This window comes from Euprymna scolopes, chromosome 5, assembly GCF_053919585.1.
Source record: "Euprymna scolopes isolate OS-2025 chromosome 5, ASM5391958v1, whole genome shotgun sequence".
In the NCBI taxonomy this organism is placed as follows: Eukaryota; Metazoa; Mollusca; class Cephalopoda; order Sepiida; family Sepiolidae; genus Euprymna; species Euprymna scolopes.
In genome coordinates, this window is record NC_136486.1 from 78,224,127 (window position 1) to 78,241,092 (window position 16,966).

Sequence of the window (16,966 nt, forward strand, 5' to 3'; positions counted from 1 at the left end):
TGAAACTCCATCCTTCGCCCAAAAAATATCGAAAAATTGGCCAAAAACGTTAATTTTTTCACCCCGAAATCGACAATTTTCTACAGGGGGGAGGGGGGTAAACAAAAACGGTTCTCTCGTGACGACGACCAGTTCTACGCATGCGTCAGATGACGTCATGACCTGATTTACTTTAAATAGTTGAAGACTTGACTAAATTTCATGTATGTCGCGTTAGCTCAGTTGGTTAGCGCGTTGGTTCGTTATCTAAACGTTTTGGGTTCGAATCGTGGTATGAGATGTCTTTTTTTTTTTTCAATTTTTTAAGTTTAAATATTGAACCAGTGTTATTTAAGTCGTTTTTCATGTAACGTTCATTTTTCGGGGGGGGGGGGTTACTTCACTTATACACCCTCGACCACACACCCAAAACTGAAATCAAAACTTTATCAAAATAACCAAAAGGTAATTCTAGCTCAAATCATCCAGAAAAAACATCTTTGACACCCTTACCTCTGAGATTTTTTCCAAACTTTCACCATATGTTGGTATCATAAAAACCAGGGAATCCTGAAAATTTGAGCTTTTAACTCTAAGCGGTTCCGGAAATATCGCAATTTTGGTATTTTACATATATCGCATTGAGGCGCAAATTCGCGAAATTATGTTTTTGCCCATAAATCAGTTTCTAGACTAGGTAGAACCTTGAAAATTTGCATGGACAAGGTTTTCCACATGAGGAATCTAAGAATCACATTTAAAACCTCTGAAAATGAACTGTTTCTGAGTTATTGAACTCTTAAGCCGAGATTTGGGTATTGGTCTAAGGCGACCCAAAAAAAAACATGTGGCACTATTGGAAATTGAATTTTTTTTTGTTCCTAGACATTCTTGATTGTCTAAACTTCAATTCCTCCAAAAAAGGTGTTTGGTTCTTTCCTTGTTAGCTCACAATCGAACCTCAAAAATGGGCAGTTTTACGGGCCTTACTTCCAGACAGAGCAGTGTACAAGGAGTCACTTGACTTCACCATAAACAGAAAATCCTGAATTTTATTTTGACTTCTGTTCATTTAAGAAGTGATATTGCTGCTTTATGGTGTTTCTTTAAGTTAGCTGAAACTATTTTTTTTGTTTTTTTGTTTGATTCAAGGATGCAAATAGCAGATAAAGCCTAGTAACCGGATAGCTCACAATCGAACCTCAAAAATTGGTCAATTCAATTTCCAATAGTGCCACATGTTTTTTTGGGTCGCCTTAGGCCAATACCCAAATCTCGGCTTAAGAGTTCAATAACTCAGAAACAGTTCATTTTCAGAGGTTTTTGGGATTTTTGGATTCCTTGTATGGAAAACCTTGTCCATGCAAAATTTCAAGGTTCTACCTAGTCTAGAAATTGATTTGTGCCCAAAAACGTAATTTCATAATTTCGCAAATTTGCGCCTCTACGCGATATATGTAAAATACCAAAATTGCGATATTTCCAGAACCGCTTGGAGTTAAAAGTTCAAATTTTCAGGATTCCCTAGTTTTTATGATACCAACATATGGTGAAAGTTTGAAAAAAATCTGAGAAGTAAGGGTGTTATGGTCTGGATGATTTGAGATGGAATTACCCCCCAAAAATGAACGAGATATCGCAAGTTGAAGTTAAGGGAAATTTAACTTTATTTACCAGTTTTTGCATCCTAAACTAGGCCAGTTTGGGATACTTATTTGTATGATACATAGCATGTTTTCTGATAAAAGAGGAAATACAGGGGATTGACGGCCTTGGTCGCATATGGTATAATTAGTTGCAAAGTTCTTGACAAAGAGTTTGGCTTTGTCTGATGCTGACAAGATTACGTCAGCTCCATTGATGATGTTTGGGATTGAACATATGCTTCTGTTCAAGATCCTGTTTGCTATTTGCCAAAACTGGTGGGAACCAAGCCGCTGCTCAGCTACTTTGGACTTAACGAACTGAGCATACAACTCTCTCACATTCTTTATCACTCTTTTACAGTGGTTGCTGGTAGTCCTAGAATCGGCTTCAGTCTCAGTACAGCTTACTGTTTTTATTTGATCCTCTTTCCATAAAGGCAATACTATCTTTTAAGAAATTGCTTTTCTGTATAATGTGTCTTTACTCCCCTCTTCTGATGAGAAACGAATGGCTTCAAAATACCATGGCTTATCCCGAAATGTGGTAGTCCCTTTTAACTGATAGCATAGTAAAATTTAATTGTAAATATTTTATCCTTTTGTTTTCTTAACTTATTCTATAAAATTAGTTTGTATTTTTAAATGTATTTATAATGTATTTTTAACCAGATTTGTGGCTGGTTACCTTTAATGCATCCAAAACCAAACTCCTATCCTTACATCATCAACGCTCTGATCCCCAGCTGGCATCAATTGTGATGGATGGCTCTCGTCTGGGTGAGGCTCCGCGTTTTGACAAGCTTCTGGGTTTAACCTTTACTCCTGATCTGAAATGGAACACGTACATCAAGTCTGTTGCCAAGGTCGCTGGAAAGATGGTGGGATCCTTCTACCGCTCCAGAAGATATCTCACTACTTATGCAATTCTCTATCTATATAAAAGCCAAGTACGTCCAAGGATGGAATACTGTTGCCATATCTGGGCAGGAGCTGCTAAAAACAGCCTATCCTGCCTTGACAGAGTACAAAATAGACTTCGTGGCTTAGTGGGGGATGCCCTTTTCTCTACCCTGTAACCTCTCTTCCACAGAAGAGACGTTGCGAGCCTGCCCTTGTTTTATCGTTATTTCCATGGCAGATGCTCGTCTGAACTCCAATCTCTGGTCCCCCCTCGCCAATCTTTCACGAGAAACACCCGTCTAGCAGAATCCACTGTGAAAAATTTCCCCCACTCTATATCTGTGCCTAAATCAAAACGCGGATTCCATGAACAAAGCTTCTTTCTTAGAACTGCACGCCTGTTGAACTCTGTTCCGTCTGCCTGCTTCCCTCCGGACTACAATTTGGATGTCTTCAAGTCCAATGTTAACAAATTCCTAATGAACCGCCCCCCTTAAGTAAACACATCAGCAAATCTCCTCACTAACTTAATGTACTTGCAATAACCCTTATCCCTGAGTGGCTTCCGGGCCTTGATAAATGGTGATCACTGTGTAAAAAAAAAAAAAAAAAAAAAAAAAAAACTCCCATTCTTATCTGAATTCATTTTAACTGGCGAGTCTACTCCCCATGTTATACAATAAAATATGATCATCAAATTTTGTTATGGGGATTTGCTTTGAAAAAAAAAAACGCTTTAAGTCTAATTCAAATTTTAACCCTCCCTTAATCTGCCTTTAAAATTGATATTACTACAAAAATTAAATTATTTTACTGTATTATTTTATTCCATTTCTATATTTCATGCTATCTACACACTAGAAACTCTATTTTCTCATATTTTTCTCACATGTCATCTTGTTTGTAATATATTAGTAATAGTTAACAATATATTTATAGACACAATAGAAAAATTGGAAATACGCATCTCTTTTCTAGCATTCATCACCTTTGGTAAATGAGTTTGCATGTTTTAAATTATTGATATCGAAATCGAAAATTATACTGTTTCAATTAAATAAAAGAAGGAAGTTTTAAAATCAAAGCACACATTTGGCTCTTAAGGCAGATACTCCCTCTCTACCTCTTATTGCTCTCAAATAAACACTAATCTTTGCAACTCAATTCATTCCAGGTGGAGACACTGGTCTTTTAGCTAGACTGAAGAACACAAAGTTAAGTGCATCTGTGTGGTGTGTAACATATTTATGTAAATCTAGTCCTACCATTTATTTTGTTTTCTTTGCTTTATATTCCCTTACATATTCAAGTAATTATTAATAATATCCTATTCATTTATTTTAAAACAAATTAGTTGCTAGAGCTAATTGATTCTCTCACAGTACTTGAAAGATACAATTTCTTGTAAATGTTAGAAGGGAATCTATCTCTAATCCTACATTTATGTAGAATAGAGAAAAACTTTAAAGTAAGTTACTTAATATCTTCATTCATGCAGAGGCGCAAAAATATTTGGTGTAAAAACCAGGCGTATGGTTACCCCTCTCAGTGTGATGGCTTGTCAGATCATCCATCTAAGAGAGAAAAAAAAACTGATAATAAAACTGGCAGAGGGAGGTCTCCTCAGTTATTGTCGACAACCTCCTGGAGCTGGTGACTCGAACAAATTCCTGATTTGATGAACTAACTTGCCTAAGGAGTAGATAGGCTCTGTATATTGCCGGCTTTCACACTTTTTCTTTGTCTATTAGCCAGACCAGAGGTACAATACCAGGGACTCACCAGAGGCACCTTGTGCTTGGCCTTATTTTCTGACTAGGAAAGTGAATGCCGTTCCCTTATTTCCTATTTTAAATTTCACTCTTTCTCTCAGAAACTGATAAAATTGGGTTTGCTTGCATGCCACTTGTGCTCACCTGACTTATTTGGGCCAGTCTTGTCTGAGAGGTTGCGGGTAGCTGATTGACAATTTGTCTGGCTGCTGTTTCTGACTGACAGTACAGGGGCCCTAACTCTTTGGTAATGCTTAGATCGACTGCTCTATCATCAGTTGTATAATAGCAGGATAGTTGTAGTGCCATGTCGCGCATAGAAAGGGACCCTGCTGATATATCTGGTGGGCTTTCACGAGACCAGAACTTCTAGACAGAACTCGGCTAATTAGCCAATGTGTGTATACTTGGTGTCAAAACAGGCCCACTATGCTCAACACTCTTCCCCTAACCTAACATTAAACAAAAACGTAATGAAATAACAACCCAAACAAATATCACGATAAAATCAGACAACCACCCAAACAAAACCAATTCGTTTCCGCCCTTGAGGCTCGCTTACACAAATATCCCTCGGCTTAGAGGTAATATAGATGATGTAGTGCCTTACTTTTTAGTAAACTCCTCAGATATCTTAGTATTAAATGAAACAGCTTACACTCTTCAATCCCCTTTAACTACTTTAACATAACAGGATACTTCCCTCTTTGCTGTAAGGACTTGGATAGATATATGCACGGGCTTAGAGTCTATATTCATAGCACCTTCCCTTAAACTAGAGAGAAAAAACTTGAATCAAATGACCAGGCTTTTATGTGCTTTAGTCTAACATTTCATCACTGCGTTAGTTACTTATATTTTCTCTACCGTTTTTCTTCAAGTCAGGATTGTACCATAATCGCTCATTTCTCTGATAGTGTAGATGCAGCACTCTCCTTGTATAATAACGCCAAAATACATGTGTTTCCAACTGGCCTACCAGCTTCACTTCTAGATCTATTCGTCACCACACTACCTGAGGATTGTGTGACTAATGCCCACAGTCAACTTGGAAACGCAGACCACCGAGTGGTATGAGTTGACATCACATTTAAATCCCAACCTCAAGATGAGGAATCATTGCTCAAAACAACAAAGTACTACAACAGGGCTGACTGGGAAACCATTAGAGAACACATCCGAGATGCCCCATGGATCGATATCTTCTCTCTTCCTACTGAACAGTGTGCCAATTAGAAAACTGAATGATGCAAAGCGGGAATTGAAGCACATGTTCCCACATAGAAGTAATATAACAGGCCTCACTCACCCCCATGGTTCACTAGATTGTTCAGCTGCTATGACACAAAGACACCATGCATTCCGCCAGTTTGTATGTCAAATACAAATAAGCAAAATTCGTAGATGCTAGAAATCATCGTGAGAGAGAAATAGTGACAACCAAAAGAAAACATGCTGAAATAATCAGGGAATGCATAGCATCGCCAAAGATACTCATGATTTCTGAAAAATCTATACTAGTGTAGTGATTAAAGGACAATCACTAATTCCTCCACTGAGCAACAACCAGAAGGTTACATGCACGATAACGGAGAAGACAGAACTGCTGTCCTGGCGATTCCCTCCACCTTAGAGCCAACAAACAACTCACAAATTTCCCTATACGGACTGAAGCCACATTAGATGATGTAAAAGTCACTCCTTCTCATGTCTGCAATATCATAAAAAACTCAAAAGCAATATCATAAAAAACTCAAAAGCGTGTGGGCCTGATCTCATCTCTGTTATACTAATAAAGAAATGCTTAACTGAGCTAGCCCCTATACTTTCCAAGCTCTACAATAAATACTGTGCTGAATCTTGCTTCCCTAATAGCTGGAAGATGGCCTCTGTGGTACTAGTGTATAGGAATTACACTGAGACCCTCTCAATTATTGCCCCATTAGTCTCTTCCCCCTCTTCGCTAAAATCTTTAAGATCTTAATTAATCAAGCACTAGTTCATCACCTTGCAAAAAGCAAATCTTTTCTCTGACAAACAGTATGGATTCAGGTAACGTCATTGTACTGCATATATTTTAACATTTATCTGTGAATGCATTTACCATTTACTGGATAAGGCGGGTGAAGCCATAGCTGTAGCCCTTGATATATCGAAGGCCTTTGACAAAGTCTGGCACAAAAAGCTGCTAATGAAAATTAAATTGTACGTTATAACTGGACGTATGCTAAATATAATTAGATTCATCTTAGACAATAGAAGCATACAGGTTGTCATTGACGGACGTACAGCCAAGTAGCATAACATTAATGCAGGAGTGCCTCAGGGGTTGATCCTTGGACCATTATTATTCCTGATATTAATAAATAACCTCCCTGATAATATTGTGTCCGAGATGGGTATATTTGCATGCATGAGGGAAAAACGGGTGTAGATAAATCTAAAATAATGGCAAAATCTTTAGATAATGACCTTCAGACCATTATGGAATGGGGCTGCAAATCGATGGTAACATTTAATGCTAGTAAAACGAAGCTGCTCTCCTTTAACAATTACAAGATGCCTCTCCAACTGCCTATATCAATGACAACACCCTACCTGAGAATTCTACTTACAAACCCCTTGGCCTAACATTTGCAGGCAATATAAATGGAACAAATACATAGAGGACATTGCAAAGACTGCTGCAAAGAAGGTGGGTTCCCTCTATCGCGCTAGAAGACTATTCACACCTAAAAGTATCCTGTACCTCTACAAGGCCACCATTCGCCCATGCATGGAGTATTGTTGTCACATGTGGGCTGGTGCATCTATCACTAGCCTCTCCCCCTTGGATAGGGTCAATCTAATCAGTCCCACTATCAACTAAGCTCCAGCCCTTGTACCATCGCCCTAATGTTGCATCTCTCTGCCTGTTTTACAAATATTTTAATGGAATCTGTTCTGATGAGCTCGTTGCATTTGTACCCCCTCGCCATACATATCCCTGACAAACTCTCCTAGCAATAACTGTTGAGGTCTCTAGATGCCAAAAAGCTTTCTATTCTAATAGTTTCTTCCCTAGACTTTGCAATTCCCTTCCTGCTACCTGCTTCCTTGGTCGTACTGATATGCAGAACTTAAAATGTTACATAAACCAGCATCTTGTTAATCTTTCCTAGACATCGTCCCAAATAGTAGCCTTTTATGTCCAAGTGATGATATGCTTTGTTAGAGGTAGACGTGAGTAAAAAATAAATAAAATAAAGCTGGTATGGTGTATATGTACGTCATACATCATCATACAAGTGCATGTTAAATGTCAAAAATAATATACATGAAAAGTAATTATAAAATGCATTCTAAGTAGATGTGGGAGGCTGGTATATGAATCTAAAGAATAAATTTCCCCATAGGAATCAGGAGTCGGAATTCTAGAAGTCAGTCGGACTTTTACCATTCGACTTCCCAACCCTGTGTGTATGTATATATATATATATATATATATATAAACTTGTGTTTCTTCAGCCATAATCAAAACTAAAACTTATGAAGAATTATTATTTTTTTAAAAAATAGATGACTTAAATGCCATCAGCTATTATTGAGACTGAAACCAAAGCTTATGAAGAATTTTTGGTAAAAATTATTTGTGACAAGAAATGGAAGTACATAACAATTTAACGACCCATGTAAGCGTGACACAGAAAATAACACACATGTTATCATATTAATATATAGATAATTGAGAGAAGAGAAACAGAATTTTAAAAATAATCATGGTGCCAACAACTCGACGATGTTATGAGCTATGCTAGTGAGAGCAAAGTTATCAAAAAAAAGGGAGGGAGACAAAATGTGGCACAATGAAGAAGCCCTCCCCCCTTTCGGAAGAGCTGGGGCTTCTACATTAAAAAACCTTATACCTAACTTGTGACTGACTATGTTCGTAGGGAGGCGAGAAAGAAAGGTGTTATTATTGAAAAACATAACAGCTTCAGTAACTATTATCAATCAGGTATGACTCAAGCCAAGAGTGACAGTTGTTTATATTATTAAACTAATTCAAAACAATATAAGACCTTAGAATTTGGAAGGTCAAACCCAAAAGAACTCATGATGGGAGACAAAAACAAAACAATGTTTAGGAATATCTCTCTTTCTCTTTTTCTCTCTTTCATTCCCTTTCTCTGTCTTCATTGGAAGAGAGAGAGAATTGAATTATGATTGTACTTTTCTTAACAGTTGAGACTTGCATCTTGTGCATGACGGATACACATAGCAGTTTTACCACACGCATGGGTTGACCATTAAATCTGCTCCTCTATTGTTATAAAAATGCATTTGTTCACTATTTTTGTACAAGTGTTAAATTTCAGCATGCAATCCCTTTTTAATGCCGACAATAAAAATGCTGCTTGCACGCAATGAAGACTCAAGAAGCAAACCATACCAGCCAGTTATAGCTGATGACATATCGACCCATTGATATTTCCATGTGCCTATTGTTTGATATTGTGTCTAACACCAGGGAGCTGTGGCCCACCAGTTTCCCAAAGATGGAGAAGACGCACCGACGCGTGACGCTAGTTGGGACTTCCGGGACGTCACCAGCTCTTCCCCAGCGGAGTCCGTCTGCGCTGCCGCTCACTTGCAGGCCAAGCACCTTCGTTCCACATCGCAGTCACTCTGGCTCCTTGCACGTTAGCCCGAAGCTTTCAAAATGTTCTTTAACCTTCTGTGCAGGATAGAGGCTCTCGTTCACGTAGATGACATCGATATATGACAATGTCGCTTGTTGCACGGCTTCGTCCTGATGGTGGATCGCCTGCATGATTGCCGTCATGATGTTTGGGGCCACGTTCAGGCCGAACCCTAGCCTCATCAAGCAATAATGTGTCCCTTTAATCTTGACCGTCTGGTACGGCCACAGCGATTTTTCGACGCGTATCTGCAAGTAAGCTCTTCGCAAATCCAATATTGCTGCGTCCGCCCCTTGTTGCCGCCACTCTCTCAGTTTGTGTGTACAGACATCTGCACCTACCGTGTGCGGGCAACATGCTCGTTGAGTTCCCGGTAGTCCATGACAGGTCGGACTTTTTGTTTGTTCTCCTGCCTGATAGCTATCAGGGGAATTAACCTCTTTGGGGGCCCAAGTTCGTCTTCCGGGTACGGGACCCGCCAGCCATTGTCCTTCCAGACCTGGAGCTCTGCCTCGTACTGCCCCCTAAGATGTGCGGGAGGGGGATACTCCGCCAGCCGATTCTGCAGGGACACTGGTGGCTGGTCACCCGACCACTTCCAGGACACGGTCCAGGCGATCGTGCCCCTGTCGTATTTTGCGTGGAAGTCGGGTTCATCAAGAGTGATGGCTGTGCAGACCGGTGTCTCAAGTTGGGAGATCCTCACATCACCGACGCCGTTTATGGTGATTCCGCCCAGCCGTGTAATGGAATCTATTCCAAGAAGAAGATCATACCCCAGTAGTTCCCCGTCGACCACCAACGCCTTCACAGCCACCGGGGGGCCACTGCCAATGCTTACGTAAACCTCGCTCACCCCACTACACATCAGCGAACCTCTGCCAACGGTTAATACTGGGACCTTCCGCTCCTTCCACACGGTGCAACATTCCTTGCGTATCAGGGTTTGGGTGCACCCGGTATCAACCATCAGCCCGTCAACATTCACGATTACTTCAGGAAGCGCCTTGTTCACAGCCGCTTTGGGGAGGGTGCTGGCGTCGCAGCTTCCTCCCTCTGCTCGTTTCCCGGACACGCCCGAGCTAATTGGCCCGGCTTGCCGCAACGGTAACAACGCACCCGCTTCCGTGCTCCATAATCCAGGGCGTGCTTCGCTTCACTTCTACAATCCCTGGCGAAGTGGTTGGGGCCACCACATTTATAGCATTGTCGGCCCTCTACAGGCGATTCCAATGCCTCAACTGCCGCCGAGACTGGCTCCTCCTCGTCCTTCGTGATGTTTCGGGCTCTAGCCAATAGCTCCTCTAATCCAAGCTTATTGAGCTTCGATGATGCCTGCAGCAATCGACTGGCGCTTTCCGGGAGCCCAGACAGAAAGGCGCACGCCAGTATACGGTTGCTTGCACTCCCGAAGGGGATGACAAGCTTCTTCAGGTCGGCCAGATAGACATCCACCGTCTCCCCTGGCCCAAGCCGTCGTTCAGGAAATTGCTGCCAGGCAACAAAAGGGTCCGCTCCAAATGCTCCGTACAACGCCTCTTTAATTTGTTCCATAGTCGCGTCATCCCCGAGCTGCTGATACATGGCATAGGCCCCCTTGGTAAGCCTAAGCAGGATGACTATAGCTGGGTCCTTTATCTTGCACAACCGGCAAACGCGTTCGGCTTTCTCTAGCCATTCAACAACCGTCAAATTCTGGGATCAATTTCAGGTCGAACTTGTCCATACCGGAGATATTCGTCGAAATAGTTGAAGTTGAAGTCCAATCTAAACAAATTCAAACTCCAAAGGACAGGAAAGCGGTTGGATCAGTACACACACAGACACGGTGACACGCCACCAACACGATCCATCGTACACAATTACCAACCGGCCGTTCTTTCCTCCCGCCTTGCCTTCCAAAACGACCTTAATTTATAGTTGTCGAAGACCAACTGATTTGCATATATGCACAAGATTTTGCGAGAGTTTCCGAGATCATACCATTACAAAACGCTGTCGGCGCCATCTTGGAATTCTTTTCTTATCCTAGCTTCGCAAAGCACACACGCACACCTAGGTGGTTTGAACGGTAAGCCCTCATTTTCACAGCTTTTGCCACATTAACCCTTGAACAAATATCAAGCATTTAAACATGTCCTCTTTTAGGTCTTTCAACTTAAATAACTCGCATTGGGCATTTACTCTCCCAGAATAGGCGATAAACTCTTCATCTTGTTTCAAAATATTTAAACACCTATGACGAGTATAAAATAAGCTATCCCACTTCCTGAAAATATTCGATAAAATTTCTATAGTCTCTTTAAAAGAAATATCTTCGGGTTTCCTTGAGAGTATAAAATTAGTATACTTGGTATTTTCATCGGAACCTAGTTTTTGCAACAATAAAATAATTTTTTCTTCATCCGACCAGGCCTGACCTTGTTCGGAAAAAATATTTTTGTATCGACGATAATATGCTGGAAACGTTAAGCCATTAGTTGGTTTATATAAAAATTCTGTCAGCGAATTTGCAATTCTTTCCGGAGTGAACTGACAATCCGTTTCTTCTTCTTGTTTCATTAATATTGTTTTTAATACTTCATTTTGTTTTAACTGTTCCTTTTGTAAAAATTCTTTCTGGCTTTGTTGGGCCACCAGTGCTAATTGTATAGTTTTTGTAAACTCGGCTAATTGTTCCATGTTGAAGAATTTTTTCTTTTTTTTTAACACAGTAATAAAACAAAAGGTTAACAGTACCTGCACAAAGCATTAAATAAATTTACTGAATATTTTTTTTGTTTTTCTTTTAACCACAAAAAAATAACATTCATAGGTTTTTACACACACGAAATTGACACCGCACCAACAGCGTTCTTTTCCGCAATATTTTTTTTTTTTCTTATGAAACAAAAGAAATTTGAAATGGACAACTTTCTTCCGTTCCGAGAAAAATTGTTCTTTTTAATGCTTCGTGAAATGTCAATTTTTTTTTTTTTTCAATAGGACCATAACAGACTGAATTAAAAGAAAAAAATAACTTACTTTTTGTGTGTGTGTCTTAGTTTTTTTAGTTTTTTTTCAGTAGTTGAATTTTTCCATGCAGTATTTTTTCCATTCGTTGTCCAATATCTTTTTCGCTTAAAGTTTCCCTTTTGTGAATTCGAATCCTGCCGCCATTTAACTTTAAATAAGAACACAGCAAGAAACATGGGGTTATGGGTTAGGGGTTTGTTTACATATGACATAAGAGTTACTCAACATATTTTCATATTCTCTTCCTGTTTTTTTTCCTTCTACCTCAATCGCATGAGTGGGTCAATATATCCATAGTTCATTTCATCTATGAAGGGATGTTAGATTATTCCATTACATCAGTATTATAACAAAAATTTATTAGAAAATACATCATTTGAAATCAAAATTAAAAATTCCGCAAGAACTTTTTTCTCAACCTAATAATTTTTCGTTATTTTTCCTGTTTAACAAAAATATACGTTTGGCTTTATTTGCATAAACAATTTTTTAAATTTGTAAGATTAGAAAAACATATGCAAAACAACACATGTTTTTTTAATAAATATTTATTTCAAATCAACTTATATTCAATGATATATGTCTACTTTTAAAAAATATCTCCATTGTTTTGACTAAAACTTAAAAATTTCAAATTATGCAATGCTTAAGAATAGTTTCACATTGGATAGCATTTACCTCTTAGCCACAACATTTTGAAAAAAAAAAATCACCATTGGAAGACCAAATTTTTCTAGCAACACCATGCCATGAAAAAAGAAAATGTTACAAATCCTATAGAAAGTGTAGATCATTGAAACAAAGTTTTTAATAAAACAATATTTATTAAAAAACACAATACCTGTGCTGTTTTTGCTTCTAAACGTGCAAATTTCAAATTTGGAACAATTTCTAATGTATATTTTTTTGCTTTTGTTTTTTAGGAAATGAATTCCTCCGAAAAAAAAGATACTTCCTCTCGCTTTAAGAGGGTACCTCTTTCAGAAATGCCGGTAGGTTAACTTTTCCTCTATCCATGACGTTAAATTTGAACTCAACCTCAGATCAAAAGTCTCAAACTCAAATCCAACTGTTCTCTTCTCTCTGCACTTTCCACACTGATGCCCAAAATAAAGAAGACGGCTCTTTTATAGAGAGACCCAACCACATCTCATTTGCATACCCCCTCCCCCCTCTCGTCACATCACGTGATTTTCAGTCCATAAATACCAGGGGGCGGCCATTTTTATTTTCTCTTTTTTTTCTTTCCTAACACGAGCCACACAATGCATGAGGTAAGGTTCTTTACTTTTAACCACATGCCCCCTTGATCTCTAAGATCAATAATTAGTATCATAGTCCGCCATCCACACTGGGCGTCTTCATTTACGGTGCGATCGTCGAAGAGGCTCTTCTTCAGACGCTTCAACATCAGTATCAACCTCCCCTTCCTTTGATGGCAAGGAGACTCTCCGTATATCTAAAATGTGACGAGGCATTCCGTCAATCGCTACCTTGTTTTTGGAGAGTACTTCAGTCACTGTACCTTTTTCCCAGCGAGTCATGCAACGAGAATTGGGTGGTGTCACCCACACTACTTCACCAACTGCAATGTTCACGCAGGCCTATTCTCTCTGCGTTACAGCCAATGGATGTCGCCATTCATAACAAAAAATAGACTGGTGCGTCACTGAATTTTCGTCTTGACCAGCCTTCGGCGTCATATTGTACCAAAAAACTGCTTCTTGGGGCGAAATGTGGCTTCTTGATGCCACAGCTTTTATAATGCGATGGTGCCTCTCTATAATTCCATTTCCACTTGGACGGTATGCAGCTCTAAAATATAGCCCCATATTCCACTTCGCACATAAGTCTTTAAAAACTTCCGAGTGGAAAAACATACCATTATCCACCAACACCTCTTCTACTGACCCCCTTTCCATAAAAACATCCTCGACAACTCTCTTTACCTCTTCTGCTGTTTCATTCTTGATTTTCCGCCATATCGCTACTCTCCCAGGCCCACAATTAATACTAGTTACATGCAGTTCATGTTGATAATGTGTGATGTCAATGGCCAATCTCCACCAATTCTCTTCAACATGCAGTTCCCCTTTTTCATGTCTAGCCGGTGCAGGGTCGATTGATTGGCATTCCCTACATTGTTCCACCACCTTTTGGACATCTTGCATTGTGACGTGCGGGTTTATTTTTCTTGCCAGGTAAAGGGTCCATTCCTTTCCAAAATGATGCAGGTTATGCAGGTCTTTTAAATTCTCTACTGCACAACATGCTGGAGCCCCGTCTCTTTCCTTGTGTAGCCAGGCTTTCTTGACTTTTGTCAGCCCATCTGCTTTATTTTTTTGTGACGGAACTAAGGTAATAGTTACCTTTAGTTCGAATTCTCGCACCAAGTCTCCCAGCACTCCAAGTCTACGCTTGATAAGCATCTCCGCTGCTCCTTTTGTTTTGATCCGCTTATCACCAGACAGCTCCGATTTAATCCACGACACCACTGTTGTAGAGTCTGTTTTAACGTTCACTATCTGTAGCCCCCATTTTAGAGCCAGATTGATGCCTTTCATCACAGCATCAAGTTCCGCAACATTGATATGGGCGCTATCATCCTTTTTGCGTAGCCAAGCAGCATCTTCAACAGCCACTTCTCCTATTTCCAATAATACCCCTAATGCTACACTGCTAGCATCAGTCCATGTCATCCCTTCATGGCCCTCCTTTACATGCCATTCTCCTCTCACAGGGTCCATTTTTTTCACTTCTGCAATGACTTCTTGTATCATGAGAAGCACTTCTTGATTAACTGCATCTTCCCAACTGTCTGTCCCAGTCTGCCTTTTAATAAAACTGCACACAGTTTGCAGCCATCCAGCTATTGGGTAGTGGCCAACCAGCTTTTCACATATAGAGAAAAGCTCTCTCTTGGCTAGGTCAACCTTGGCTTCAGGGATCTCATTTCCTCGCCCAAACATCAATTTTCCTGCCTTATTGTTCTGTAGTCGAAATCCCAAAGCCATTCCGTTTTCCAGTGACTCGGGCGGTTTTGTTGTCAGTCCATATGCTTTGATATGCTCTCTCACCCTTTCCGCAGTCACCTCTGTTTCGTTCACTAGTACATCGTCGATGTAAGAGCAGGTGCCTCTCTTCACTGCATCATTTTTGGCCAACACTGTCTTAAGAACTGCCGTCATTATCTTTGGTGCGGAGTTCAGACTAAATCCTAATCTGGTCAGACAATAAACTTAACCTTTGTACTCTACCAATTGATATTTCCACAATTTCTCATCCACATGAAGTTGGAGGTAGGCTGACTTCAGGTTCACAATTTTAGTTGCCTGCTTCATCCTCCTCCATTTCCTTACCACTTCTTTACACACGTCGATTCCGTCCTTTATGTTACAAGCGACAAACTTGTTCAGCTCACGGAAATCCAACACTGGCCTAACTTTCTTCTTAATAGGTTGGACCACAGCCATGAGTGGCAAAATTCCTTCAACTTTACCTGACCACGGCATTAATATTCCTTCATCTATCCATCTCTCAACTTCTTTTTTAAACTGCGGCTCTGCAGCTGCTTTCAGTGTGCTTTTATAGCAGCTGACCCGATTCGTCAATACAGGTGGCTCCGCGGTCCATCGCCATTCTACCATCCATTTTTCACCATCGAAGCAGGCTCGAAAGTCATCATCCTTAATCAGACATGGTCGAGGTTTCGACGGTTGGTTGGTATCACCCCTGGTTACACTTCCTGTTATTCCCGGTGCACTCTGATTGCCAAACTTCACCTGGCCTTTAGCAATAATAGCTCCTCCCAGTCGGTCTATCGCGTCCAGGCCCAGCATCTCATCAATTCCTGCAACCAGTCTATCCAGCACGATCACTCTTAGTTGCAATGGCATATTCCTTACTACAATCTCCGCATCAGCCTCTCCACAGTATTCCACTTCTCTGCCATCCACCGCTCTAACGTTGCTGGTTCCATTCCAAGAGTTGGCGACGCTCGTAGTAATAAGTGTTGTTGTACATCCAGTATCAACAAGAGCTCTAGCCCTCTTTCCATTGATTGTGATCACTAACTGTGGCAACAAACTCTCATACGCCTGTTCAGTATAAAAGGGGTGACTACTGGCGCAATAGCACCCCTTTACTCGTTTCCCGGAAGCGAAGGGCAATTCCTGCTAATGTGCCCTACTTGGCCACACCGAAAACAGATAATGTCTGGCCATGGCTCCCTACAGTCTCTCATCAGGTGTGGTCCTTGACATCAAAAGCATTTACCGGTAAATCCATGGCCTTGCTTCATCACTGGTCGCTCCTTTCTGCTTGCCACAGCAGCCGCGACCGCCCCCCAGCTCACCGGGCTGTTTCACCAAAACTCTAGCATGCCTTAGAATCTCCTCCACCTTCATGGTTTCAATATCAGTAAGTCGTTGCAGTTCCTTGGAGATGCGATCAGGGAAACCAGTTACAAGCGCCAGCTTTACAGTCTTCTCAAGGCTGCGTCCCCCATATCCAGCCAATCCTGCTAGTCGCCTTATCTCTGCCATGTACACGTCGACAGACTCCCCAGTCCAGGTGACTCTCTTGAGCTTGTTGTAAACCTCAAACGCGCTCTCGGAAAATGCGGTCTTTAACCGGTTTTCAATGCTCTCAGCAATGGCCTGATCCATCTCCCCCATTTCTTGATAGACCGCTAGAGCACTTCCTTCCAAATACATTGGTATTAACGTGGCTACATCCTTGATCTTCTGCAGCCTTGCCACCAACTTCAGCTTGTTAAGCCACGCAACCACGTCACCTTCTCCAGTAAATGGCCTCAGAATATCACTGCTCAATCTTACTCGGTCACCCATTTTTGTTACTGTGTCGAAATAGCTTGACGTTAAATTTGAACTCAACCTCAGATCAAAACTCTCAAATTCAAATCCAACTGTTCTCTTCTCTCTGCACTTTCCACACTGATGCCCAAAATAAA

At 40.7% G+C, this 16,966-nt stretch overlaps 1 protein-coding gene across 2 annotated transcripts in view; it reads left to right on the top strand.

The window, feature by feature from the left end:
- The window catches only part of LOC145276868 (sorting and assembly machinery component 50 homolog), a 394,045-nt gene that overhangs the window by 107,653 nt on the left and 269,426 nt on the right, over positions 1 to 16,966 (top strand). For both annotated transcript variants that reach the window (XM_080128269.1, XM_080128270.1), the window contains exon 2: positions 12,918 to 12,986. In XM_080128269.1, coding sequence (XP_079984395.1) covers positions 12,921 to 12,986 — 66 coding nt within the window. In that variant the 5' untranslated portion in view covers positions 12,918 to 12,920. The remainder of the gene's footprint in view (positions 1 to 12,917; positions 12,987 to 16,966) is intronic.